A 27,996-nucleotide genomic window follows, 5' to 3' on the forward strand; every position below is an offset into this window, starting at 1 on the left:
TTCGCTCCGTTCTATTAGTTAAGTTTATAAAATGTATGATGTTGATAAAACTATCTCTTATACAGTTATCAACACTTATATTTATATTATATTTATCGTGTACAGAACGAAGGAATGAGTAAAGTATAATATTTTTGCCACAGTCTCTTATTTTTTCTTTTCTTTTACTTTCTTCATATAAAGATATTACTTCATTCGGACATATGTATGTGTTTCGTAAAAGGAAAATCTTTCGTCGTAATCGTTGATTTTCATTCTTAAGGACCATCGAGCAAGGATGGCTCACATCACAGTCAAATATTCAATATGGTATAATAAAACTCGGTAGCATAATATGACTATGCTAGAAAGGGCGCGTGAAAAAGAAAAAAAAAAAAAAAAAAAAAAAAAAAAAAAAAAAAAAAAAAAAAAAAAAAAAAAAAAAAAAAAAAAAAGATTCCTCGACATATTCCCGACAAATATCATATTCGCACGATAATTGTAATTTGCATACTCATTATTTTGAACTTTACATAGAATATACATTTCATTGTACTCTTTTACGTTTTCTTTTATCATTCAATACACATCACATCGGAATAATAATTGTTCCTTATACATCGATGGATTGTAATTAAATTGTATCCAAGTAAAGATCTCGCGACATCCCTACATCTCGCATTACGCATTGCAATAAAAGTCAATTGATGATAAAATATCCATATAAAATATATTAAAGGAAACGAAAAAGACACATCGTTCGTCCATTAAATTCTCCATTACGGATGTCCAATGTAGCTTATATAAAAATAATTTGGAAATTAATTTATTTCTGCACGGTACATACAAGGGGGGGGGGGGGGGGGGGGAAAAAAAAAAGAGTAGTGTGCGAGAGAAAATAATAAAGTACGTAATGTCTTTTTGTACGAGACCGTGGTGGGCACGGTGCATAGAAGCATATACGGTGCGCTCGATGTAAAGAAAAATCGGACTAGATCTTCACGGATTAAGATGTATGATTGGTCGACAGGTGACTGTTCAATGCGGCCTTATGACTAAATTTTTTCAAGCAAATCAAACATTCGTGATTTTTTTCATTGATATGCATCGATAAATGCTTCTTCAATGCAGCTTTGTCCTTAAAAATTTTCTGACAAGTACTGCACTCGTAAGGCCTTTCCCCGGCATGTATCAAAATGTGACTGTTCAAAGTAGTTTTTTGCGTAAACGCCTTGTGACATACGTAACATTCGTAGGGTCTATCGCCCGTATGACTTAACATGTGCTTTCTCAACGACGACTTTTCTTTAAACGTTTTCTGACAAATATGGCATGCGTGCCTCTTATCACCGGTATGTATCAGCATATGAGAATTTAATCTCGTTTTTTCTCTGAACGCCATGTCGCAGAGATCGCAGGCAAATGGCTTTTCGCCCGTATGTATCAAAGTATGTCTATTAAGATCGGACTTTCGCGTGAAAATCTTATCGCAAACCTTGCAATCGTATTGCCCGCCGGTATGTAATAACATGTGACTGTTCAAATCGGACTTACGCGCACACGCTTTGTGGCATATATGACATTCGTGGGGTTTCTCGCCGGTGTGAACCAACATGTGAGAATTTAGCTTAGCCTTTTCCCTAAACGTCATTAGGCACTCTTTACATTCGTACGGTCGTTCGCCGGTATGTACCATCGTATGCCTGATCAATTCCGATTTCCTCTTGTACGTCTTCTCACAAATATTACAGGCGTGCGGCTTTTCCCCGCTGTGCGCCAGCATATGATTGTTCAGAGCAGTTTTTTGGGCGAACGATCTATGACACATGGTACATTTGAACTGCTTCATGCCCGTGTGAATGGGCATATGAATATTTAATTTAGCCTTCTCCCTGAACGCCGCATAGCATATCTCGCATTTGTAGGGCCTCTCACCGGTGTGAATCAGCATGTGTCGATTCAAATTTCCTTTTTCTCGGAACGTAGCGTGGCATACGTCACACTCGAAGGGTCTTTCTCCTGTATTCAACGACTGCTCGTCGTTACCTTCAGGCTTTTTCATAAATCCCTGTTGCAAAGCATCACAGTCATATGGTTTATCTATCGAATGCATTTGCATATGATTTCTTAAGCACCACTTATAAGCAAATCTCTTCTGACAAACATTGCACTCCAGTGGACTCATACCGACGTGTGTTAACATATGCGCATGCAAGCTGGAACTGTCTTGAAAGTTTTGCTGACAAACCTCGCACTGATTCCCGTTACAATGCATTCTCAAATGCGTGACCATAGAATCGTTGTTAAGAAACCATTTCTTGCAGATGGAACATTGAATCTTATAAAATTTGGGCTGCTGTCCGTTAGCACAAAATACAGGATGTTTTTCAACGTCTTGAGCTTGCATAAAGTCCGCTGCACTTAAACACCTATGCGGTATGCCATCTTCTTTCTCGCAAAGATTAGTAGCCGTGATCTGTGCCGTCCAATTTGGATGTCCGCTCGTTTCTCCTTCCAACTCGAGTTTTACCTATCAACGATAAAGACATTCTACAATATCTTAATCCGTTAACTGGCAAGGTTTGCCTCTAAACATATATATATATGTATATGTATATATATATATATATATATATATATATATATATATATATAATTGTTACGTCTCAAAGTTAATCCGGTTACCATCTCATTGGAAAAATCCACTTCACTGTTTTCGATAGGTAAAAATACCTTCTCGAAAGTACCAGAGCATATATCCTCCATGTAGTCCGGATCAAATCTATCTCCAGGTTCCTCTTTAAGTACGACGCTTACAATATTTTCGTCCTTAAAGCAATGTTTCTATTAAATTTCGCGCGGTATCATCGAATCGTATCGTGTTGCAGTTTCATGCAAAATGTTTACCATAACCTGACTGTCTATGGCTAATGCATCCATCGGTTCATCTTTCACCTTAAAACCTTCCATTTGCTATACTTCACTCTGAAAGTGAAATTGATTTACTTGTTTACATGCATTTTCAAAGCGTGTCGAGAAAGAGAACAAAAGAAGACAATTCTAAGATAAAAGATATAAATAATGTTTTACACGATGGGTGCAGCCAACAATTTTACTAAAATGGATAATATAACCTCAAACACAACACGACGGATTTGTTGTAACGATAGGCCATTTTTGCAACGGAGCGATCGACGTCTCTGTGGTAAAACATCGTCGCAAACGTCGATCGTGGGCGATCGGTTAAGTGAATTAAGATCGATCCTCGCACCTTTCCTGGTACTTACAATGGAAGTCACATATCCTATCCATCGAACTGGTCAAAATTTACGACATAGCTGGTGCGTAAGCAACAACCAATTTTTCTTTCACGGCGCTTTGTCAAAGCACTTTCCTATTGCCGACCGTTTTTAATCGTTCTATGTTATCGCTTCTATCGTACACTACGAAGATGACGGCGTCGACGACGATGACGGCGTCGACGACGACGACGACGACGACGACGACGACGACGGCGACGGCGACGACGACGACAACGGCGGCGGTGGCGGCAACGACGACGACGACGACGACGACAACGACGACGACGACGACGACGACGACGACGACGACAACACGAACGAAATCAATCGAAAGCGCGATCGTCTAAACGTACCGTTTCGCTGGCCATCGTGCGTCTTTCGCTTGGATATACCAGGTAATACGTATGTGACTCTGCGCGGGCGCGCGCGCGCGCTACTTCTTCGTACGTGCTTCGTAAGAGGAGCAGGAGGAGGAGGAGGAGGAGGAGGAGGAAAGTGTTTATACGTGTGTGCATCAATTTTCCCCACTAAACTATAGACGAACGACCTACACCCTCGAGAAATAAACAATGTCCAACATTTACTCATCTCTATCTAAGAAAGAATCACATTCCTATTTTATACATTATGTATATTGACTCGCGCCAAATAAATAATTCAACTTTACGAAAAACGTGAATGATTACGCGAACTATCCGTGAGTTATTTCTCAATTTTATTCCAGCTTTTGAAATACTTTCGAATAAGACCAAATTTAAGAATTCATTGGGTCGTTCCTCTAGTTCGCCATTGGGTCAAAGATATAGTACATATGCGTAAAGTAATACAAGTAAAATTCTTTCGAATCTTTATTTACATTTGTCAAGTAAGTAAATACCAGATGATATCGCCATCGCTCCATTTTAGTAAATCATCGGAGGACGTAAGCTCGCTTGCCTAGCGTGATATTATTTACATAATAGAGCCGTGAGTAAAGACAGGTGTAATCGAAGGAAATCGTATTACATTTTACTCTATGAAAATTTAGTAACTTCAGGCGCGACATGACGATTCGCAATATTACAATTTTATTTTTGATAGTCGCGTCGGTGTCGGCAGCTATCGGCCGAGGTAAGGAAAAATAAATGCGTATGCTCTCGCAAATACTTTTTCTTTTTTTCTATGATCCATAACAATGACGAATAGAAAGAAGAATTGCTCTATCTATTGAAATAATTTAGAGACTCGTGGTCCGCGCCTCAAAAGAATAGTAGGAGGAGAAGATAGCGGCTCGAACGAGTTTCCCTTTCAAGTTTCTTTACGTTACTCGGATACCGTGCACATTTGTGGAGGTGCCTTGATAAGCGAAAGACACGTCTTGAGTGCTGCACATTGCGTGTGCGAACTTTTCGACGAGCCTTACGACGATCTGTCGGTCGTAACTGGTACGAGGAGCGTTAAAAAAGGCGGTCAATTTCAACGAGTTAAAAGCATCCATTGTCATCCCGATTACGTTTTTGGGGCGAAAGGCTCGTGGACCCACGATTTGGTGATAATTACGGTGAGACATCTTCGAAAAAAAAAGCAACCTCTTCCTGAGGGTGCCTTGCGTGTCAACGACTATGGCGAATTAACATATTTGTAATATTTCCTTTTGCAGTTGAGCGATAACGTAATTTTGAATTCTGCACAAAATCTTATCGACCTGCCAGTTTCGGACGCGCCGGAAAACGTATCGGTAATCTTAACCGGTTGGGGTAGACATCATTCGTTCGGTCCATTGTCGGATATTTTACAAAAAGTTACTCTAACCACTATAACCAACGAAGATTGTCAAACGTATTACAATAATACCATTTTACCATCTCACCTGTGTACTTTAGAACATGAGGGAGTTGGCGCCTGTAAGGTAATCATCGTCGATCTTTATAACTACAATATTACTATATATGGATATATCTTTCCTTTTCTTTTTTGTTTTTTTTTTTTTTTTTTTCATTTTCTTCATCAGGGCGATAGCGGCAGTCCTCTAACTTACAATAATCAACTTGTCGGTGTATTTTCTTGGACCAAGCCGTGTGCAGTGGGTTCGCCCGATGTTTACACCAGAGTTCATCAATTTATAGATTTCATTAAAAATATCACGCAATATGAGGATTAACACGTTGGTCGATCATTTTAAATAGGTGGGGAGGGAGGGGGGGGGGGGAAGAAAAAAAAAAAGAAAATTAACACGACAATTGAATTATATAACAATAGTTGTATCATCAGATCCTTCGATAAACGTGGATTACAGAGAATATCCTCAAAATGTTTGAAAAGTTAAACAACACTTTCTTCTCCCTTTTAACTTATACAAATGTTCTATAACGTATGTTGAATTTTCGAATAAATAATGATCTTTTTTTTTTCGACACGTACGCTCTCTGACGACGGAGTTGTAAACTCTCTTCGATTAGCTTGCATTCGATAATCATTCGCTCGAGACCCGATAAACGATTGGATCGTCCATTTATATTCCTAAAGTAATATCGATTGGTGGTTTATCATTCCGATCGATTCGTTATCATTTGAAATATATTTCTTAATAAATCGTTATTTTTAACGTTAAAGAGTTGCCCAAATGGCGTGTACGGAAAAGCGTGTTTTCTTAGAGAACACGGTTAAAGAGGTTTGTTCCCATTATTATTCATCGAAGTAAATCGAGGAATAAAGATTATGTCGACAGTTCTTAAAATACAGATATAAAAATCTAGATTCCAGAGATGGCACAATACATACCAAATTTTATAACTAAAGAGGAAGAAGAACGAATAATAAAACATATTAATGCTGTTCCCCTTCCAAAGTGGACCCAATTAAGTTACAGAAGATTACAAAATTGGGGCGGTATACCCCATCCCAAAGGGATGATAGCGGAGGAAATACCAAGCGTGAGTAATGTTATTGCAAGTAAAAAAAGAAAAAAAGAAAAAAAGAAAGAAAGAAAAAAAATATATTATTATGTACAATAATGAATTTTCAGTGGCTTCAAATTTACATTGATAAAATAATTTCTTTAAATGTTTTCGAACGAGATAAGCCACCCAATCATGTATTAATCAATGAGTATTTGCCTTCGCAAGGAATAATGGTATGTATGAAGTAATTATATGCGCGTACAATCAATTGAATATCGTTCGTCTTATCCAGACGAACATTTATAGATCATATTTTTAGAAATTGGAATTTTTAACAGGCACACTCGGATGGTCCACTTTTTTATCCAATTGTAACCACCATCAGTTGCGGTTCTCATACTCTTCTAGATTTCTACAAACGTAACGATATTATGGAGGTATATGATCGTTAAAGTTTGCGAAATATAATATTGCTAATACATACTATGCGTGCATGCATACATACATGTACGTATATTTTTCTTTTTTAGCCGCAACAACTTAAATTGGAGTTCAGTTTGTTGTTAGAACGTAGAAGTCTTTTGATTTTGAGAGGAGACCTGTATAATGATTATTTACATGCTATTGCGGAAACTTGTACCGATACTATTTCAAAGGGAATAATCAAAAATATGAATATGTGCGCGTTAGAATATAACGAAGGACAGGTATTAAAAAGAGGTACAAGATTATCCTTAACTATCAGACATGTACCTAAAACTAGTAAACTGAAATTAAAAATTGGTTAATATTGAATGTTCTATATTTTGTGGTTACGCATAAAATGTTAATCCTTACGACATTTCCATAGAAGTTGTATCGGTATCTTCATAATTTTCTAAACTAATATCCATTATTTCTTCGTCGCATTCGTCTAACATTCCTTGCAAAGAATGTATAGAGGATATCAGAACGTGAAACTGTTTTCTTCGCATTTCTAATTTGTGCTCCAATTGTTCAGATTTTTCCTTTATTAAAAAATTAACTTATATCATCTCTCTGTATGCGCGCTCTGTATGTGCGTGTGCGTGTGCGTGTGTGTGTGTGTGCGCGCGCGCGCGCGCGTTAAGAAGTTTCCTAATAAAATTCATTGTTTCATTACCTTTAAATTTCCCAATTCTTGACGTAGCGTAGCAAGTTTCTCATTGGTTTCCAATCTATCCGGTTGCTCGTTAATAACCTTTGCCAATACGTCATACTCTATTCTATTTTTTCTTACACGTTTAGCTTCGTGCAATTCTACTTTTGTCTTTTCTATTTCTTTTTTGGCTTCTTCTATTTGTATTTCGATTTCATTCGATAAATTACTATAACTCTTCAATTCTTCTTGGCTCATGTTTGAAACCAGCCTAGATTTTCTTTGCGCAAATTCACACTGGGCAAGTTGCGACAGCATTCTCTCGTGTAATGTGTTATCGGCATCAGGACTATTTATCCATTTTATAAATGACTTTAACAACATATTTATTCGACGGTCATCTCCAGTACCATCCCCATCTATGAGTAATCTTCTGCGTATTACATCTTCTAAAAAATGAATGTTTAGGTATAAAGCTCGAGTGTAAATACGACTATATTTATAGGTTATTACTTATAGTACTCACAAATCTTTTTTTTTTTTTTTTTACATTATTTAATTGTTACATCATTTGAACTATACTATTGCATTGCAAATCTCTTACGTATTTATTTACCTACTAATTTGTATTTTATTTAACGAATGAAAACAAATTTATTGTGTCTTGATAAAACATAAAAGTATAACGCAGTATTCGACTTACCGTCGCACATATTGGTATTTTCATAAATTCAATAAATAAATATAATTTATAGAATCTATGACAAGAAATTATAGAAAATTTTCAGTTTCGCTTGACAACAACTAAAGTCGGTTTATCACTTTTCGCACATGCGACTTCTGCGACAGGCATGGATGAAATAACAACTAGAAGGGCGGATAGGTAAACACTGTTGTCATTAAATCGCCTATTGAATCGGTTTACAAGCTAACTTTAGATCATACTCCCCTCTCACGGGTAATTCGACGATCGAGTTAGCGCGTGACAGAAATTTTTTTGTACGTAGTAAAAGTATTAATACATCTGGAAAACAGCATGAAGAAATTATATGCCACATAAAGGAAGATCATACAATAAATGTGAATCGGTCAATAAAAATTGCGTTTCTTCCTAAGAATGGTTTATGCACGAAAATGAAGTTTTTCCAACAATTTCAAAAGGCCATGTTCTCGTTCAAAAATCTTCGTCTTTAAAATAAGACTTTGTCCATAAAAATTGGTCAAGAATAAAACGTTCGATCAAATGTTTAAATTTTGTTTTTGACATTTTTCGTGTAGAAAAAGTTGTATAGTGCAGCGCTCCCTCGAAATTTGCGGCAAAAGAGAAGAAGCTCATAACCCTAGTACTAATTTTTGATGAAGCGCACGTAAATAGCTGACGCTCGCATGGAAAAGCTACGGTCACTCTTTGGACAGATGATTCTATGGCAAAAATAAAGACTTTCTTGTCCAATGTCACTCAGATTGTTAGCAACTTAAAATAATGTCAATACTACAAAATTTTCGTCACGAGATTTGTTGGCCTTCTTTAATATCGACACATACGATCTTTTCATTAACTTTGACGATTAGTCCGAGATATAGTTTTCTCTTGTATTCCGACGCGTGAACGTCGAAACTATCTCCTTATAAACGTAAAAACTTATAAATTAATACTTTCGATAATTTTTCAATCATTTCTAAAGTCTCTAATGTACACGAATTACGATAAACTAATATTTAAACAATAGTATTACGCAGCAACGCAAGTACTACCGAGCGAATGCCTGCATATTTCTTCAATGTATTTTCAAAATTCTTTCAATCTAATTCTGAATAAACGATAAAGTACTGAAACTTTACATTGCCGATAATACTTGTACAGGTAAATAGATATGATATAGAAAAATTAATTTCGTTAAATCCGCAAATTTACGTGTTAATTATATTTATTATTCTTTATCGTGAGACAAATGCGTACTGACGTCGTATCTAGCACGGATCACAGCGAGACGCACTCTACCATCAAAGAAAGTATACATACGAAAACTTTCATTTCTTTCTATTAAATTAACACGAACGCAATTGTTATGTACGCGTGAAAGGGAAATAAATGATACAAGCTTATACACCGATACGATAGATGCATGACGAAGGAAAAGCCGTTCCTCGTTTGTATTCGTAGTTCATATTTTGTCCATACTTGTCGCTGAAGTCACACACGCTTCGAACAAAAGATAGCGAGCGCGAACAGCCTTAAATCATAAAACAATCCAAAATTGCACATAGAGAGAGGTTATCAAGTGAACGTGATAGCCCACACTACTACTATATTATCACGGTATACTATAGTTAGCGACAGCGGTTGTAGTGAACAAAAGAATCTAATTGATCTTATCGTAACATTATATTTTGATCTTTGTTCTATATAATTACATGCAAAACAGCACTGTAACATTATTTATGTAACTAGTAGATAATTATTTATTTCTTAAATGATATTAAATATACTTTACATACTATTATACTGCGTCAATCATGGGGATGATTGTTAAACATACAGATATAACAATTTTTCAAAAACATTATATATCAATATATCTTCTTTGCGCTTAATACAATAAGATCATTGATCCTGAATAGGAGTTGGTATACAATATATAATATTTGCAATATATATTATGAAATCTACAGTTTTTTTTTTTTTTTTTTTTTTTTTTTTCTTTTTTTTTTTTATATAGTTGTTTTTGCATTTTAATGCTCTTGCTGGTATATATTTTATATCTTTACCTTTAAGGTCAGGTACATTTCAAATAACGTGGTAATGACCATTTTTGCTATAGATTGGTTATTTTTACAATATAAAAGGAAAAACATAAATATTCCATTTATATCAATTTACTGCGGGGGGTGGGGGGTGGGGGGATGTTAGTCATTTTTTAACAAAACTAAAAGTCACAATTATAATTGGAATTGAATTAAAAAATCCTGATATTCTAAAACAAAGAATATATCTGTGTGGCAAAATATAATTACTTGCAGTATTAAGCATTTAATTTGCTTTATTATTATTACTTTATTTTATTTTATTTTATTTTATTATTATTATTATTATTATTATTTTCTTTTTTCATACGATATACGAAACTTATATCAGTTTTGCGTTGTTTCTAATTTTTTTCTTTTTTTTTTTTTTTTCTCTCATCTATATCTAGCCGTGTCTGAATATATTAATTCCTGTATATATTTTAATGAAAAATATTGTATTATACACGTAAAAATATAATTTACAGATTTTAGAATACGTATTATATAACAGGGCATAGATAATTGTTTCTTGTTTTGTCTGTTTTTGAAGAAAATTTAATAATGTCAAGGGCTATATCCTTTTGCGGAATCTTTCTTTTTTATATTTAAGTACCCTACAAAAATGGAGATCCCTGTATATAAATTACGACTGAGATGGTTTCTTTCTCCTGCCAAATAAGTTGCTTAAAACGGAACTTCGTTTATAATCACGATCTTTCCTACTACCACTTATACTATTTTCACTTTCTGAACCACTTTCGGATGGTCTTCTACCATCTACAAGTGTAACGTTTTGAACAACATTCTGCGGTACTGCTGGTGGAGCTACGTACGGAGGTAAAGAGGCTGGTCTGGTACTAAATGAATTATTTTGTTGCTGTGAAGTCTAAAAGCCAAAGTAAATTATTGAAATGTTTATCTATAATATAAAAAATTATACGACATGAACATGATTATTTAATATTTTACCTGTCTAACATTTATCGGTGCATTCCCATATGCTGTGAACAAAAATAAAATAAATTAATTTTTGTATTTCACAATTTATATATATATATGAAAAAGTCGATTTTAATTCCATCGTTTATTAGAAATAGCATGGATTTATTACAAATCCAACTTTAGATTAAATAAGGTACGAGCGGAAGAAGAGGTAGGAGATTAGAGTGAAGAGGCAGAGTTGCGCATGCAGAAGAATTGTATGATTATATGTAAGATGTTTCTTACATTCGGTACGAAATTTGTATGAAAATGGCTGTAATGACTGACCAGGGTCATGGGGTATATTCCAGTGAGCCATTCCGGTAGGTGGAGGGGCACTCGATGGCAGGGGAGGTGCTAATTCTATAAAACCACGAAATGTCATATGTTGCTTTCGGTGCAAATCGATCAGACCGAGGAGACGTTGGACGTTTAATTGTTCAAAGAAAAAAGCTAAGACGTACCTGGGTGTTGCGTATTCATGTCTACGGTACTTTGTCTATGCCAAACTTCGTTTGTCGGATATTGGCTAGATCCATTATGATTTAAGGTTGTACTGCGCTGTTGATACGATTGTGGTCTTCCTTGTTGTAGATGGTGTTCCGAGTCTGTAGTATCGTTTTATCGCATATTACGTATGGGAGTTACGAAAAATATCGAAAAATTGTAAAAAAACATTTCTTTCGATAATTCTAAACGTAAAAACGTATGAGAAGCATAGAGGATCTTACCATTTCTTCGAAATTGAACCATATTTTCGGAACTTGGTGATCGCAAAGGAATTGGCGGGGGTGCTCCTCTTGGCGGTATGGGAGGTTTATCGTTTGAATTCTGTTGATATTGATCTCTTTGACTTGCAAGTTGTTCCTGTTGAATTAGCTGCTGTTGCTGTTGTTGCGCGAGCAATTGCTGTTGCCTGTGCATTTGCAAAAATTCTGTTTGCGTTTGAGGTGGCTCCGATCTTTCCGAGGTTAAGAATAATTCTGCATTATGCGGATCACGGCGTTGTTGATTTTGTCGATGCTGCTGTAAAAATTCTATTTGCACTGTGCTCGGTGAGCGTTGATTGGAAACGACGTCGCATCTGATCACTGAATTTTTCCGTTCCATTTCGGGCGTTGAGGTACGACTGCTTCCGGTGGACATATTATCATCTTGATGATCCGATGGTGCGCTATGTAGCCTCTCTAAGCCCTCCTAAAGGAATACATGTATATTTTATGTTTATTCATATAAAGAGAATGATTCATATTCTCTTCTTGAAAATGATTACAAGTGCATCTCATCGTACCTTTTGAGAATCGTCATAGCTTAAAAGTTGCAAGCTTGGCGGCAATTTAGCATGGAATGATATCTTATTGACCCAATCTTCCATCTCTTGTTGATTTGGGGCTAAGAATAAAAATTCCGAACCATCCGTACACTTCAAGCGGAATACATTCTTTTTTTTCGTATAATCATCCGCTTTCTCGCATATCGCATTAAAAATGGTAATTGGCGCGGTGGCTGCCTTGCTAAGAGAGAAATCTTCTATGTCTTTGAAGAAGCACAATAGTTGTCCGCATAATACTGAAATTATATCATTCATACATTTCCATTATATATCCTCCTATCGACGTTATCATTTATTATCATATGGTGAGATGATAATTGAACGATCGAAAAACTTTAATCACCGGTGTAATATTGCTTCCAGGAACGAACGGCGGCTTTCTTTCCAGCGCTTTGTAATTCGTGTTTCCTCTCGAGAAGACCTTGGATCTCTACGGGCGGTAAAGCGTCCATGTTTTCCATCCTTTGGAGTTTCCTAAAGCTTTGGGTCCTTCGTCTAGTCGTGAAGCTCGGTGTACGTTTTGGTTTTTTCGTATCAACTTTCATACTTTCCGCTCTTTTTATATCAGCATTACCTATTGCAAGGAGAAGAAAGATATATCGTCGGTTAATAAATTCTTTATAAAATATGATTGATAACATTTGATATGGAGCAATGCGTACGTACTTCGTCTCAATTTATCACCAAATACATGAGGTATACCGTGCGTTTTTTGAATCAGAGTAGGCTGCTCCGAAACTTCGACCGGTGTGGCACCTTTTAACGGCGCCAATCTGGGAGAGAAGACACATCGGTAAGAGGGCAGACAGTTTTGCTTTCTATTTGAAATAATATATCGTCGTATCATAATTTTTTACCTGTTAACGGACTCATGCTCGTCGACCGTCCCATTGACTTCATCGTGCGAACCCCGATGATGAGGGCTATCCAATAATCTTCTTCTTTCCTCCTCCCGTTTTCGTTCCTCGGTTATCCTTTGTACTTCTTTACGTTTTCGTTCCTCGATCCGCGCACGTTCGATTCGTTCTTTCTCAGCTTGTCTCGCGGCCATCTCCGCTTCTTGTTGCTTTCGGAACGCTTTCTCGAGCTGCGGGAGTAAACGAGTAATTAATTTAAAGATATTCTTCATTTTTTATATTTTTTATATATAGAATATATCATCACATATCGATCGATTACCATTGTTATACGATTTAACGCGTTGAATCTTTCTTCCTGAGCTTCTATGGTCTTCTCAAAGTCCTCGTGTTTTCTTATAAGCTCCTCCACTTGCGGAATGCTCTCGCCCAATTTACCATCGTGCAACATTGGTTCCCTACTAACGATCCAATTTTCCAAAGTTTCTGCTTCACGTTTGAACAATTGCGTGTCCAGATTTTGCTCGTATATGAGTTTCCTTTGTTCCCAAGTATCTAAAAGTATTTGTTTTCTTAAACGCAATACAGATATCTTTTCTTCAATTTCTTTTCCCAAAAAGTGGCCCTGCTCAATGAGCTCTTGGCCAGTTTTGTAGAACTTTTCGAACGCTTCCTTTCGCGTGTCAATCTCGGTTTTATATTCGTTGTGTCGGGAAATTAGAGCTTCGGCTCCTGGAACGTCTCGCGCCAATTCCGGTGCGGTAACCTTAGCCACCATTTCGTTTATCCACGACAGCAAGTCCCTGTATTCGCCCAAATACGTTTGCAATTGTTCTGCCTGTGCCAATTTGCTTCGCCTTTGGGCAGCCTTTTCCAATAGTTCATTCCAAGTCGCTTCGGCTTCTTGGTGCTTCACATCAATGTGTATACGTGCGTCTGGGAATAATTCGATCAAGCGCAATGCTTCCTCCATCAAAGATTCGACCTGAATAAAATATACAAAAAAATTCGTAAACCCCGTCGACGATCCCAGATAAATTAAGTACAAAAGTACAGAAAGATGGATGAAGTAAAATAAAAGTTCCGATCTACCTGTTCTTTTACCGCCCCCAGATCGGTCTCAAATCCCTGATGTTTCCTGGCCAAAGCTTGAATAGTCTCTAAATCGTGGCCATATCCGTCGGAACTTAGAGCTGCCTCCTTCTCTTGAATCCACGAGATCGTTTCATCGGCCGTCCTGTCGAACATGTGAACCTGTTTAGCACCCGCTAACGCGTCTTGTCGCGCGTGTGCCAATTCCTTCAGATCTTCCCATTGCTGTTTGGTTTCTTCGACTTTTCCATGTATCCTAGCCTTTTCAGGATTGTTACGTTCTATCAATTTCTGGCCTGCATCGAGTACGGCAGAAATTCGATTCTCGCTCGTCGTTAGACCAGCTAAGAAATTGTCAAATATTTGAATCAACAGCTCGACGTGTTCAACGTCACGACCGTAATCCTCCGACGCAGCGACCTAAGCAAGAAGAAGAGGAAGAAGAAGATGGACGTTCAAATGATAAAGATGAAATCGGACTATATATTACAGATCAAGAATTGATATTCTGTTGATAGAAAACTTACGGTAGTTTGATCTCCGATCCATTCGATCGCTTCATCTGCCTGCCTAATAAACTGGAAGAATTTTTCGCTCTCTAGTAAACGTTGCAATCTGTGATCCTTCAAGTTTTGTAACTCTTTAAATTTACTTTCGATTTCGGCCTGCTTCTGGCCAATATTTTTGCTATCGAAATGGTGCCTCTCTATTAAACCATGGGATAGTTTCTTAAGATTATCTATGGTGCTCTCGAAACCCGACAAATCACGTTCTATCCCTTCCAATTTCTTAAGCAAAGACTGCACAGAATCCTCGTCCTTTCCATAATCCGTCGATGTTACTTGCGGATTTTTCTCTCTTATCCATTGTTCAGCTTCGGCAGCTTCGGCATAGAACTGCAGTAGTCGAAAAAAAAAAAAAAAAAAAAAAAAAAAAAAAAAAAAAAAAAAAGGAAAAAAGAAATAGGTATTATAGCAAAGCGTATTCGCTAGAGGAGTAATAAGAGCAATAAAACATTTACCATTTGTGACTCGACCGCATCCAATAAACGCAGCTTCCGGACACTCGCCAAGTCTCGAAGATGTGAAAGATTTTCTTGCAATTCTTGCGACAATTTTTCTATTTTCTCCGATGCGAAATGACCGCTCCTTATCATGGCCGTTGCCCTACTGATCAAGGAACCCACCACTGGTTCTCGGGATATCAATTCCGCTTCCAAAGCATGATGTTTCTTTTGAAGTCTTTGGACTGTCATCAGCGAACTACCTAGATCATTACTTGCGGCTAAAGGTTCTTTTTCCGATAACCAATGTAGCTCGTCTTCTACGTCCGCTACAAATTGGTGCAATAATTTAGCATCTTCTAAATTATCTCTTCGTATTTGCATTGGCTCTTGCAAGCTGTGGTACCTATTGATGGTGGCCGATGCTCTTTCTTGAATTTCCTCGGACATAAAGTGATTTGATTTGGCAAAATTTGCCGCCGTCTCCTTGATCGATTCGCATGCCTCGTTATGTCCCAAAACGTCGTTTTCTAAATTGGTGTGCCTCTTTAAAAGATTCGCCACACTGGAAAGATCTTTACCGTGATCTTCCGATTGCAATTGCGTTTCGACCTCGTCCATCCAAGCCTCGAATTCGTCTAGAGTTCTATTGAAGAGCAATGCTTGATACGCATCGTTCAATCTGTTCTTCTTCAATTCGCTCGTTTCTTGTAATAGACGCCACTCCGCTTCCAAGTCATCCAAACGCTCTTGTATTTCTTTAGAAGCATAATGATTATCCTCGATGAGTGCCTCCCCTATTAAAACATTATATTTATCTTATTACTTATTTTGTTCGTTTGTTATTCGATAAAAACGAATCGTCGGCCTTCGATAAGGTTCTATCATAAGCTTCCCTCTTACCTTCGTTAACAATCGACGATATCCTTCCTTTATTCGCTATTAATTCGCTTTCAAAGGCAGCGTGTTTTTGTATTTTACTTTGTAGATTAGACGAGTCTCGGTAATTTTCATCGCTTGCCACCTGCTGCTTCTGATGCAACCATCCCTCGACTTCGTATATATTTCGAAGAAACTGATGCAAATGATGGCTTTCCAGTAATTTTTCTCTTCTGGCCGTGGCGCTGTTTCGCAATCTGTCTCTTCTAGAGCAAACGGACGCTAATCTCTGTCTAATTACGTTAGCGTCGGCATGTTCTTCCGCCAGAATGTCATTTGCAAATTTTTCCAATTCCTCTATTCTTCCCAATTGAGATATCAGCATCTTCTCGAATTCTTCGTGTTTACGGAGCAACGTTTCGACGCCGGATAACGATTCGCCGAGATCGTCGTTATTGAGAAACGCTTCCTTCATTGCGAGCCAACTGTCCGCTTGGTCAGCCTAAAAAAATACGACCATAAAGAGGGACAATCTCGTTTTTCTCTTATTATTATCTCTTTCCTACCTGTTCTTTGAACAATTGTAACTGATGTGCCTGCGTCAATTTTTGTCTACGATCCTCCCACGCGTTTATTAATTTCAACCTAAGCTCCTCAAGATGTTGCAGGCTATCTTTAACCTCCTCGTCGATCGAAACCAATTTCTGTCCGTGTTCCTTCAATGCCTTAAACGTATCCTGTCTACCATCGATCTCTGCTTTTCTTTCTTGATGCAATTCCAATAAAGCTTCGGCCTCTGAAATGGTAGTAGGTGGTTCCGACTCGTCCATTCGTTTAATCGTATCGGCAACCCAAATTTCTAATTCATGCAAGTCTGCTTCGAACTTGTGCAACGTGTACGCTTGATTCAAGGCTTGTCGACGATGCTGAGTTAAACGCTGCAAGTCGGCCCAATTTGATACTACTTCCGACAGCATAGCGTTTATTTCGCTAGCTTTATCTGGATATTTAAGCGAAAGCTTTCTTGCTTCTTCTCTATGTTCCTGAAGGAGTTAATGAGAGATTATTATTATCGTTCTTTTTTTTTTTCTTTTCTTTTTTAATTTAACAGTCAAACAAAAGAAAAAATAATAAAAAAAAAAAAAAAAAAGAAAAAAAGAACTTGAAAATATAGCATAATACATGACGTACGTTCAATTTGCCTTCTATGGCAGTCATATCTCTTTCCATTGCTTCCTGTTTCCTTTGCAACTGTTCTACGGCAGGTAAATCTTTGCCAACGTCGGCGGTATTCATGGCAATCGATTTTTCCATCACTCTTTGATTAGTATCGTCGATGTCTCTATTGAACAAATGAATCTCTAATGCACCCGCTAAGGTCTCCCTGTACGCACTTAGCGCACCTTGCAAACCTCTCCATTTGTTATTGAAATTGTCACGACGCTGTTGTATGGTCTTTGATTCGTTATCACGACCCTAACAAGTATACAATAATACGGTCGTCACAGTGATAAAAAGCGATTTGTTCTATGGGAAAATCTATATAGATAAGGTTTTTTTTTTTTTTTACCTGTTTCATAAGTTTATCGGCTAAAGCATTTATCGCTTTTATTCGCGAGTCATCCACCCTCATGTCGCTGTCGACATCGTCCAATTTCCTTTGAAGACTCAAGCAGTGCTCATAATCTTTACCGGTATCACCCGCCTGAACCATCATTTCCTTATCCCTTATCCAGGCTTCGATCTTCTCAACTTGATTGTTAAATTCCAATATGTCTTGCGCTTCCTCAAGGCCTCTTCCACGATTTCCTGACTCTACGAGTAATCTTCGCCAAGAGGAATACAATTGTTCCAGTTGTTCGTGAATTTCACAACTCGCAGGATGTTTTTGTCCCAACAAAGTTTCCCCTTTGGCTGTTATCCATTATGGCATAAATAATAAATAAATGCGTATCAATAGGAACACAATAATTCTTCTAAACGAAAACGAAAGTTTACCTTTTATTTCCTCGATTCTACTTTGATTCGCTGCCAGCTCTGCTTGGAAGGCTTGATGTTTCTGTAACTTTTTGATTTTATCCTCCAAACTTGATACCTCACCTTTCGACGTTTCGGCCTCCAACTTCTTTTGTTTCTCGCCAATCCAAGATTCTGCCTCTCCAACGTCTCTGACGAACTGAGCGTGAAGCAAACTGGCCTCCAATTTCTTTCTACGGGCGTCGCACAAGTTGCGAATTTTGATTCGCCTTTGTACGACCTCGTTCAATCGTTTTGCAATCGTGGGCGAATCAAAGTGATTTTGTGCCAAGAGCTTGTCTCCGTGTTCTTGCAGGGCAGTCAATTTTTCTTCTTGGGTGACGAGTAACTTTTCGAACTCGTTGTGCTTCTTCATTTGCGCATCGACTTCTTCGACCGACACACCAAAGTTGTCGCCACTGAGGCCAGCCTCTTGGGTGCTAGAGAGATTATCTAATTGCTTAGCGTCTCGTAGGAAAAAGTGTAGATCTATCAATTGATCCAAATGGACTTTCTTCTGTTGCCAAGCTGTGTGAAGTTTTTGTCTTTCGTCTAACAGTTGATTACATTTCTCCTCCACTTCCTGAAACATTACATTTGTCCTAGCACGCGAGTCAAATTCCAACGGGAGAAATATATTTTTTTTTTTTTTTTTTTTTTTTTTTCTTTTTTCTTTTCATATCATTATAAAACTTACCGTAGCCGCATAATGACCGGTCTGCACCATAGCTTCGCCTAGATCGAGGACCGAACTGAAGCTATCTTCTCTCGCTTCTATTTCACCCTTCAAAGCTTCGTGTTCCGCCTTTAACATTTGTGCACTCGCAGCGTCTCGAACTTTGTCTTCGGTCGACATGGCGGCACGAAGACCGGCGGCCCAATTCATCAAATCCCTTACCTTAAGTCAATGATTTCGCAATGGGTTCATTATTACTACAATGTGTACGATCTTTCTACGCAAGTAAGTACTTGAACGGAAGTGAAAAAAAAATTACTTGAGTCAGGAATCTCTGCAGATCGCAACTGGCTTGTAACTGATCCCTTCTGTGAGCTGATCGCTCTTTCAAATCTTCCCAATGTGCGACAACGATTTGTTGTTGTTGATCAATATGCATGGCATTGTTACCCGGATAATGGACTTGCAATCTCGACGCATCCTCTACCAAAACTTGTAGCTGCGCTTCCAAGGCTACAAGATCATTTTCAAATCCTTCGTGTCGTCTGATAAGCGCCAGTACGGAATTTAAGTCGCGGCCTAAATCCTCCGGCAAAGCTGCTTCTTTCTCTTGGATACGAGACAACGCTTCGGCAACGTCTCGATGGAATCTATGAATTTCTCCAGCTGCTTGCAAGCGTTGCTCACGATTGCGAATCAAATCGAGAAGATGTTGCCAGGATTCTCTGATAAAATTGGAATTCTAATAGAGTATGGGGGATAGTTTGTAAACGGACAGAATGAAATGAAAAATGCATCGGACTATCTACTCGTGCGCAATAATTAATAACATTCTACGCTACAGGCATGTCTGTTAAATGTTAAAAGGTTATTACAAATAGTATGACAGGCTTATAGGACTTACCGAATGATCGTATGTTGCTTTCGTACCTGAAGGACAGGATCATCTTCGTCTTGCCTATATCAAATTACATATACAAAATACAAAAGTAGTTAGTATCCCAGCACCCTAGTAGCAAAGTTATCTAGGATGCATAAAGCAATCGTTCGAGTTATTTATGTTACGATCGGATCGAGGCATAAACTACTATATATATATATATATATAACGATATATATATATATATATTTAACCAACAACTCCATACACCCCGTCCGCCCAACCCCCTGATGATCTGGCCAATGTAAAGGGTAGGTAAATTGGATTATTGTAGAAAGTGCGTGTATAGAGGGAAAAAGAAAAAAGATAATATTTAAATTTAATATTACTCTTGTAACTTACCCCAATTGTTCTTGTCGTTTTTCGATGTCTTGAATGTAAGGGCTCTCGTTCGCTATTAACTTCCTGGCCAATTCTTCGCACTGATTAAATCTCTCCGAACCGGCTTCTATTCTGTGCTTGAAGTCATTAAATTTAGCTTGCAACGCCAACAAGTGTTCGTAATCCTGTCCGTAATCCTCGGAAGCAGCAGCTTGCTCTTGCTCTTTGATCCATTGTTCCAATTCTCTACTTTCCAAGAAGTATTCGTGTCTATACATACTCTCCATAAGACGTTGCTGTCTTACCGTTGCTAATTTTTGCAACGCCCTCATTTGCTGAGCGATCGCCTGTTGCTTATTGGCTATAGCTTTACTATCGGGATGTTTAGCATTGATCATTGCAGCCGCCGTATGTCCCATTTCTGATACGATGCCGTTGTAAGTGTCTAATTCGAGTTCTACGGCCTGTAATTGAATAAACGACAAATGTATGTTATTTCAACGGGAAGCAACGATTGCATTGTCAAATGTTAATTTGATGTTGGCGTAGTGAAACGACAATATGCATTATCGTACCTTGTGTTTCGTCAACAATTTAGTGGCTGCATCACGATCTCTTCCATAATCGGTCGAGCTGAGCACATCGTTCTTTTCGTTTAGCCAACTTTCTACTTCTCCGGCTTCGAAGAAGAATTCCTGAGCCTTCAATGACAGGTCTAACGCCTTACTTCTTTCTCCCGCCTTATCTTGCAAATCTTTCCAAGCGTCGTCCAACGAGTCGCACAGCTCCCGTATCTATATCAAATGTATAATATATCGCCGTTAAGTCTTTTTCTTTCACGGTTCAAGCCATGCTGCATATACTCTGTAATTTGGTCACGTAGCAATTACACATTAGTAACGAGATAGAGAGAGAGAGAGAGAGAGAGAGAGAGAGAGAACGAGTAGGAGCATACACGAAAAATAAAATAAAAGAAAAAGAAAAAAAAATAGAAAGAGATGCGGAGGTTCGTCCTGTACTCCTGCGCATAAGATTTCTTGGTATTTCTCAAGAAAGAACATAAGCGGACGAAAATGAAAAAAGAAAAGAAAGAAAGAAGGAAAGAGAGAAAGAAGAAAGAAAGTTTTATCGTCATCGTGTGCATTTTGTGGTAACACCGGAATAAAACAAAAAATCGTTCGTTATTTGACGTGAGGCACAAATAAATCATCAGCATGCATACACCTTCTTACCTCTGCATACCGAGTATTCTTGGGAGGTGTTCCAGCTATGCAAAAATGATCATTTCTTACTCTCATCTCGCCCTTCGTTTTCTTTCTCACGATTGAATCGTTTGAAAGGTAGGCGCGAATGCGGTGTGAAAAAAGTGTGTTCGGTAATATATATACATATATATATATATATATATATATATATATTTTATGTATTTAGAAGGATACCTTCTTCCTTTCGGGATGAGCCTGCTCGATAAGCGCTTGTCCCGAGGCCAAAGTTTTGTCTATCATCGGTCGATGGCCCGCGATCTCAGCCTCCAATTTTTTGTGCTTTTTGTGTAAAGTCTGAGCTTGATGCAAGTTTTGTCCGAGCGTCGTCGAGGAGGCTTGCGGCAAGTGATCCTTTATCCATTGCAATTCGGCATCCAATTCGAATCCAAACTTGTGGAAACGTAAACTTTCTTCCAACGCTTCGCGTCGTCTTTTCGCAGGTTCTTTCAGACTACGGAATCTACGAATGCATAATGATTAATTTATTTAATCGAACGCGATCATACGTACGACAATGAAAACGTCTACGTACTTTCTCTGAGTAGCCTGACTAGTTTTTAATATATTCGCGGCATCGAAATGACCTTCGTGTGCCATTTCCTGACCCATGGCAACAAGGTCATCCACCTTTTGCTCCCACTGACACATGTCACTTTCGAGGGTTTGATGCTTCTTCAATAATTCCTTGCAACTTCTAAGATCCGTTCCGACCTGTTTGCTTTCCAAACAATTCTCAATTTCTTCCAATTTCAGCCTGGCATCTTCCATCGTACGATTGTAACCGTGTTGAGAGGCTGCTTGCCTAAGCCTACGGCCTTTCTCCAAGGAGAGTGCAACCAATCGATCCCATTGATCGTTTAGATCTTTTAATGTTTCCCCTACGTCGTCCGATCTGTAATTTTCCTCCGATATAAGGGCTTTCCCTGCCTTGTTGACCGCTCTTAATTGGCCTTCGTTGGCCCTTAATTCCCTTTCGAAGGCCTCGTGTTTCTGAAGTTTGCGTTCCAAGTTATTCAAATCGCGATAACTTTCGTCGGACGCTGTCTTCATTTTATCGCTCAACCAGTCACGCAAATCGTCAACCTCAGCCGAAAATTGTTGATAGTGTTCCGACGCCTTTAGAGCCGCTCTTCTCCGTTGCGCTGCGTCTTTAACGGCCATCCGACGAGCCAATACTTGATTTCTTCTTTCGTCGATGCTGTAAGCACGTGATTATTTATTATTAAACGTTTAAACAGAGAAATATTAATTAACATCGATTATAATTATACTTTTCAACCCACTAGTCTTTGTCGTAATGATCCTGAGCGATCAGCTTGTCGGCGGTGTCACTGAATGCTTTCAATCTGTCGTCCTGAGCATGAAGAGTATTATCGAATTTTTCATGTTGCTTTAGCAAAGCCTCGACGTCGTCCAAAGATTCACCAAGATCGGTAAATTCCAAGAATGCTTCGTGAGAGCTTGTCGTGGCTTCGATTTGATCGGCTTCTCGGTTAAATTGTTGCAATTCCAAACACTGCTGCAGCCATTCTTCCTTCGCCATCCAATCGGACGTTACCGATTGGTACAATCCATGAAGCTTTTCCAATCTTTCTCGAACGTCCGTCAAAGCTGGATTGCGATGTAAAAGCTGATTTCCAAGCTCCTCGACTTCCCGGAACCTAGAAAAATATTGTTACGTTATCATATATCCATCCCTCACTTCATCGGATCGTAAATAAATGTTCTCGAAAGTAATTGATAAATATCGCAACTACGAACTCGTCCTCGCGCGTCTTTATCTCCTCTCCGAGTTCCATGTGCTGTTTTCTCAATTGTTCGGCAGTGGCCACGTCTCTGACCGATTCTTCGGCCTTCATCGTTTCCTGCACATCTGCGGCCCAGTTGATCAAATTTTTCGAACTGTTCATGAATATCTGTTGACCGACGGCATCTTCCAAACGAGATCTACGCTCCTTCGCCTTGCTCTGCACTTTGTTCCACAAATCTTTGATCTCGTTTTGTCGGGCATTCACGTTGTTGAGCTCGTGAGGATAAGAACTCTTGACGCTGTTAGCTAATAGATTTACCTTTCTTACCTGTGGACGCGTTAAATATCAACGAATTAAAAGGATTAAGAAAAGAGAGAGAGAGAGAGAGAGAGAGAGAGAGAGAGAGAGAGAGAGAGAAGTATTGGTATTCGTAATCACGAGGAAACATACTTTCTCCTCTACCGGCGCCAACTCCCTCTCCAAATGCTGATGTCTCCGTTGCAAAGCTTGAACCGTCTTTAAATCGGGTCCAAGTTCCGCGGTATCCAGTTGCGTTATCTTCTCCAACATCCAATCGTGAGCCTCGTCGCACGTTCTGTTAAATAATTCCACGCTAGAGGCACCCTCCAAGCTCTTCTCCTTTTGCGTTTTCAACCAGTTCAAATGGTCCCAAAGTTGATGGATGTGCCTTTGTCTGGCCTTGACCTTGTCCAACTGACTGTGTCCCTGTCTGACGAACTCGTCGACCGCGGCGTCTATCGCCTCGACGCGTTTACCCGAGGCCGATAGGTCGGTCAAGAATTTTTCGTACTTTCGTTTGGCCGTCTCAACGTTGTCGCGTGGATCGTCTGCCCGAAGCATCTTTTCCTTGTCCTTGATCCACTTTTCGAAATCGTCGCATTCTCGATAAAAACCGTACAATCTAATGGCGTCTTCCAACAAGGCATGACGCTTAGATGCCAATTCTTGCAATTCCCCGTACGTGTCGTTTATCTTCTTTTGCCGTTTCTCAACGCTATCGCCATCGTTGACCGCTTTGCGTTTGATCGGTTTTACCGTAGACTTTATTGACTTTACCCTTCGTACCGGTACGACCTGTTTAACCATCTTGGTCCTCTTGACCCTCTGCGTAACCCTAACCTTCTCCGGTCGTCTCATTTGAACGGACACTACCTTGGGTTCGATTTCACGGACGTAATTGGCAGGGACGAAACCGTCGGTGCCGTCCGCCTTCCTGACGCTCCACCAATCCGAATTGGTCTTATTCAATAAGAACATGACCTCGCCCTTGGCCATGTGCATGCCTTGACCGGTGAATGGATACATGCTCTTCACTTGCGGCACCAATTTTTCTTCGTGAACGGTTCTTGGTTCTAATCGTTCGACGATTTCGTCGACCCATTCGTCCTGAGGTACCAATCGTATTTCCTTGCTCCACTCCTCCTGTTCCAATTCCGCGACGGGTTCGGGATCGGCCGACAATTCGAGCGTCGATATTCCCGACTTTATCAGTTTCTCCGCTTGCACGTTCAAAGATTGCACGTCGCCCCTATAAGCGTTCAATTCCCCTTCAAGATCCTTGTGCCTTTGCAAGAGCGCTTGGGCGCTCGGCTCGTCCACGCCATAATCTTCGGAAGCAACTAGAGCCATTTTCTCGTTCATCCAGGAGTCCGCCTCGTTCGCGTCGGCATAAAATTGAAACGCTTCGGCCGCGTCGTCCAATTGCTTCTTCCTCAAGGCAGCCAGCTCTTCCAAAACCTTCCAATGTTCTTGCAGCGAGTCAATGCGATTTTGAATTTCCAACGAGGACGGATGATTGTCGTCTATCAATCTTCTACCGGCCTCGCACAATTGTTCGGATTTTGGTCTGCGTACCTTCATCTCGTCCTGCAACGCTTTATGCTTTTGTTGCAAAGAAATGACGGCGCGCAAGTCCTTCGCCGATATTCCGGCCTTGCATATGCGTTGTTTCTCGATAAGCCAAGATTCCTCGTCCTCGTGATCTTGTAAAAAGTGAAAAAAGTTTCGGGCGTCCTCGAGACGGGCCTTGCGCTCTTTGCTGTACTCTACGAGCTCGTCATAGGCACGATTCAGGAGATCCAATTTTTGCTTCAAAAGCGGTACCTCCTTACTCTGCGGCTGTGCCAAATGTTGGGCTGCCTGTCTACCCAAACGCCTTTGACTCTCCCCTAGTGCCGTCACCTGCAATTCCTGCAAACTGTGCTTCTGCAAAAGATCTTCCACGCCCAACAGGTGAGGTCCAACGTCGGTGCTTTGGAAATTGAGCTGTAACTCTTGAATGGAGGCAAGGGTCGTGTCGATTTCCCTCATCAAGCTCATCAAAGAAGAAAGAGCAACAAGATTGGACTTGTGATGATCCAACAGGGCCAACAATTCTTTCCATCTCTGCAATACCTCCTGTTCCCTCACTCTAACCCTTTCTAATCCATGATAATTCTCCCTAACCAATTCCTCCGACATGTTCGTCAGATCGTGAAATCTCTCTTCTCGAGCGAGAATGTCCGCGCTTATTGCCTCGTGCTTCTTCACCGTGGCATCTACCTGGGCCAGATTACTACCGTATCTCGGATCGGTCAAAACCTGAATCATTTCCTTCAGATAGCCTTCCCTGAGTACGCTCTTTCTCTCGAACTTGTAATTCAATTGTTCCAATCTTTCTTGACGCAAAAGTTCCGTCCTAAGGGCGACTTCTCGGCGATGTTCGGCCCTTTCCAACTCGACCCAATTCCTTTCTATATCGTGAACGAGTTGACCCTCTTGCGGCGTGAACGCCGGTTGGTTCAACGATTTTAATTGCGTGTTTATGTGAAAATACAAGGCCTCTATCTCCGATCGTTCCTTGTACTTGGGTGGCTTTTCCACCGTTCTATATTGTTTAAAGGCCAATAGCTCCCGTTGAATACCCTCCAATGAATTTGGAAAATTTCGATTTTCCAAATCTTGTATCTTCAATTTGATCCATTCGAGTAGATCGGTGGTCAATTTTTCATAATGGATCTTCATCTTGTCGGCGTCCATCATTTGACCAACGATCTGAAAAAATGGATATAGACGTGAAAGAAACGATCTATGTATGCGGATCGACCGTCCCAAAACCGTCCCCTCAGCTCGCGCTCTCACATACATACATACATACATACTATACAGCAGCAGCAGACATGCATACACATACATACATATATATATATATATATGTATATATATATATGCATATATATATATATATATATATATAGCTTATACCTACGTTCGCGATTCTCTTTCCGCTTTTAATTTCGTTCTTCATCCTGGCGAACGTGTGATAGTACGACGCAACGTACGTGATGATGGACTTCTCGTCCGGCCTAGCGGTATCGACGTCCTCGGCATCCAACAACCTGGGAATACTGAGCTCCGAATGTGCCACGTCGAAAGCATAATTCAAGTTGTCGATGTTCTTGTTTTGCTGCAATTCCGACCAATTGACCAAGTCCGGCCTGTGTGCGTGGATAAGAGCGTTGAAACCGAGACCGCTTCTCCACGAACCTGTTCGACACGAATTACGTCTTTACTTACTCTCCTTCTTCTTTTCTTTATTCTCGTCTTGCGCACACTCTCAACTACACATTTGCTGCCATAACGTTTGCGATAATGAATATCGTCGAGTTTCTTACTTTGCCATTACGAAGTTTGACGATAACGGGGCGCGCGCTAATTAAAATCTCGTCAAAAGGTCGTTACTCACCCGTAAAATCTTGAATGTTAACGCCAGGATAACCATTGGTTTTCCTTTGGCACCATAGTAATAAAGCATCCTTTGCCGACTTCTTCTCACTGCTGTCATTTTCCTCGTCGACGTCGATCTCGATCTCTTGTATTTGAAATCTCAGGATGATGGTCCAGATCAATCCGAGGATCAGTCTAGGATTTCCATCGACTATGTCTTCCGCTCCTATACTTTCCAACCGAACCTAGGAAATATTATCGTATGATACGAGTATGAGAAAACTTTCTTTCGTTCGTTCGTTCGTTCGTTCGTTCGTTAATGAGAAATATATGGCTTTCTCGTCGAAGACGTCTTACACAACGTGTAAGAATATCAGGGAGAAGATTGATTCGAAGAGATTGAATCTATTGTTAAGAAAGTACAAGCAATAAGTATTGTGAGTTAGCGTAATTAATTAGAGACTTGGTCGACTTGACGCGTACGATGTTCTCGCTCGTTAAGAGAAGAAACTAAGAGAGCAATTAGACTTCCTTCCGAAGGAAGGAAGGGCTCTCTATTCGTAAAGAAAGGGATACTAAAGGATTAAGAGGCAAAACAATTTTGGAGAAAAAGATGCGAGAGGGAATCCTGTCTTGGGTGTATTTCGGGGCACGTTATTATGGTCAGTTAATCGCGGTACGTGCCTCGCGACGTTCTCGCGAATGCTGGAATGCCGTCCGATCACTTGTGCCGCTCTATCAAGGCCGCTGGGAAATGGAAATTATTGCTTTTGCCGGGCCGACCAAGTTCTATGTTCGCTCGGGACGAGACGAGAACTCCTTCGATACAAAACAAAAGAAAAGGTGGAACGTCACCGTTAGTAGGTGAGCGTCACGGTGAACGGAGGAGGAGGAAGCGGTTAACGAGAGACCAGCTCGTTCTCTTCTCGAGAGGGGAGTAGTGTCGTCGACGCGCACTCAAACTCGTTTCTTCTACACCACCAGGTAGGTAGCATTATCCTCTCCTCTTTCTATTCCGGAAAAAGAGCAAAGAAATAATAAAATGATCTTGTCCGTATCGCTACCGGGATCTCTTTTGCCTACGGATACCAA

General features: G+C 39.6%; 3 protein-coding genes across 15 annotated transcripts in view; 1 reads left to right on the top strand and 2 right to left on the bottom strand.

Annotated features, from left to right (window-relative positions):
* Positions 1 to 789: 789 nt before the first annotated feature.
* LOC124951137 (zinc finger protein 271-like) lies at positions 790 to 9,799 on the bottom strand. The gene is made up of 7 exons (XM_047498966.1): positions 7,981 to 9,799; positions 7,302 to 7,726; positions 6,995 to 7,167; positions 6,801 to 6,927; positions 2,887 to 2,952; positions 2,665 to 2,823; positions 790 to 2,509 (listed from the first exon to the last, which is right to left on the bottom strand). The coding sequence occupies exons 1-7, from the start codon at positions 7,988 to 7,990 to the stop codon at positions 986 to 988; spliced, it is 2,484 nt and encodes an 827-aa protein (XP_047354922.1). The 5' UTR covers positions 7,991 to 9,799; the 3' UTR covers positions 790 to 985.
* On the top strand, positions 3,721 to 7,302 carry LOC124950972 (alpha-ketoglutarate-dependent dioxygenase alkB homolog 6). Of its 5 annotated transcripts, XM_047498602.1 has the most exons (9): positions 3,721 to 3,978; positions 4,064 to 4,110; positions 4,188 to 4,391; positions 4,502 to 4,821; positions 4,921 to 5,169; positions 6,017 to 6,193; positions 6,286 to 6,393; positions 6,499 to 6,597; positions 6,691 to 7,302. In XM_047498602.1, exons 3-9 carry the CDS (start codon positions 4,325 to 4,327, stop codon positions 6,946 to 6,948), a joined length of 1,278 nt encoding a protein of 425 aa, XP_047354558.1. In that variant the 5' UTR covers positions 3,721 to 3,978; positions 4,064 to 4,110; positions 4,188 to 4,324; the 3' UTR covers positions 6,949 to 7,302. The 5 variants fall into 5 exon arrangements, with proteins under 5 accessions (XP_047354558.1, XP_047354557.1, XP_047354559.1 ...); XM_047498601.1 differs by having other exon boundaries at positions 4,064 to 4,391; XM_047498603.1 differs by lacking the exon at positions 4,064 to 4,110.
* A 141-nt stretch (positions 9,800 to 9,940) lies between the features above and the next one.
* LOC124950938 (spectrin alpha chain) overlaps positions 9,941 to 27,996 on the bottom strand; it is a 37,906-nt gene continuing 19,850 nt past the window's right edge. For 5 of the 9 annotated variants that reach the window (XM_047498501.1, XM_047498503.1, XM_047498502.1 and 2 more), the window contains 30 exons: positions 26,924 to 27,149; positions 26,447 to 26,724; positions 23,629 to 26,232; positions 23,189 to 23,505; positions 22,711 to 23,088; positions 21,960 to 22,625; positions 21,602 to 21,887; positions 20,738 to 20,956; positions 20,184 to 20,626; positions 19,806 to 19,859; positions 19,221 to 19,626; positions 18,923 to 19,123; positions 18,208 to 18,808; positions 17,780 to 18,123; positions 17,401 to 17,685; positions 16,776 to 17,252; positions 16,234 to 16,711; positions 15,349 to 16,127; positions 14,855 to 15,223; positions 14,328 to 14,747; positions 13,558 to 14,220; positions 13,236 to 13,465; positions 13,045 to 13,151; positions 12,722 to 12,952; positions 12,337 to 12,614; positions 11,777 to 12,242; positions 11,510 to 11,653; positions 11,292 to 11,408; positions 11,034 to 11,065; positions 9,941 to 10,950 (listed from right to left, as the gene is read on the bottom strand). In XM_047498501.1, the coding sequence (XP_047354457.1) occupies positions 10,708 to 10,950; positions 11,034 to 11,065; positions 11,292 to 11,408; positions 11,510 to 11,653; positions 11,777 to 12,242; positions 12,337 to 12,614; positions 12,722 to 12,952; positions 13,045 to 13,151; positions 13,236 to 13,465; positions 13,558 to 14,220; positions 14,328 to 14,747; positions 14,855 to 15,223; positions 15,349 to 16,127; positions 16,234 to 16,711; positions 16,776 to 17,252; positions 17,401 to 17,685; positions 17,780 to 18,123; positions 18,208 to 18,808; positions 18,923 to 19,123; positions 19,221 to 19,626; positions 19,806 to 19,859; positions 20,184 to 20,626; positions 20,738 to 20,956; positions 21,602 to 21,887; positions 21,960 to 22,625; positions 22,711 to 23,088; positions 23,189 to 23,505; positions 23,629 to 26,232; positions 26,447 to 26,724; positions 26,924 to 27,149 (12,342 nt within the window). In that variant the 3' untranslated portion in view covers positions 9,941 to 10,707. Of the gene's footprint in view, positions 10,951 to 11,033; positions 11,066 to 11,291; positions 11,409 to 11,509; positions 11,654 to 11,776; positions 12,243 to 12,336; positions 12,615 to 12,721; positions 12,953 to 13,044; positions 13,152 to 13,235; positions 13,466 to 13,557; positions 14,221 to 14,327; positions 14,748 to 14,854; positions 15,224 to 15,348; positions 16,128 to 16,233; positions 16,712 to 16,775; positions 17,253 to 17,400; positions 17,686 to 17,779; positions 18,124 to 18,207; positions 18,809 to 18,922; positions 19,124 to 19,220; positions 19,627 to 19,805; positions 19,860 to 20,183; positions 20,627 to 20,737; positions 20,957 to 21,601; positions 21,888 to 21,959; positions 22,626 to 22,710; positions 23,089 to 23,188; positions 23,506 to 23,628; positions 26,233 to 26,442; positions 26,725 to 26,923; positions 27,150 to 27,996 lie in introns of those variants that run through there. The other 4 variants (XM_047498498.1, XM_047498499.1, XM_047498500.1 and 1 more) reach the window with 4 other exon arrangements.

Source organism: Vespa velutina, chromosome 8 (assembly GCF_912470025.1).
Source record: "Vespa velutina chromosome 8, iVesVel2.1, whole genome shotgun sequence".
NCBI classification, from domain to species: Eukaryota; Metazoa; Arthropoda; class Insecta; order Hymenoptera; family Vespidae; genus Vespa; species Vespa velutina.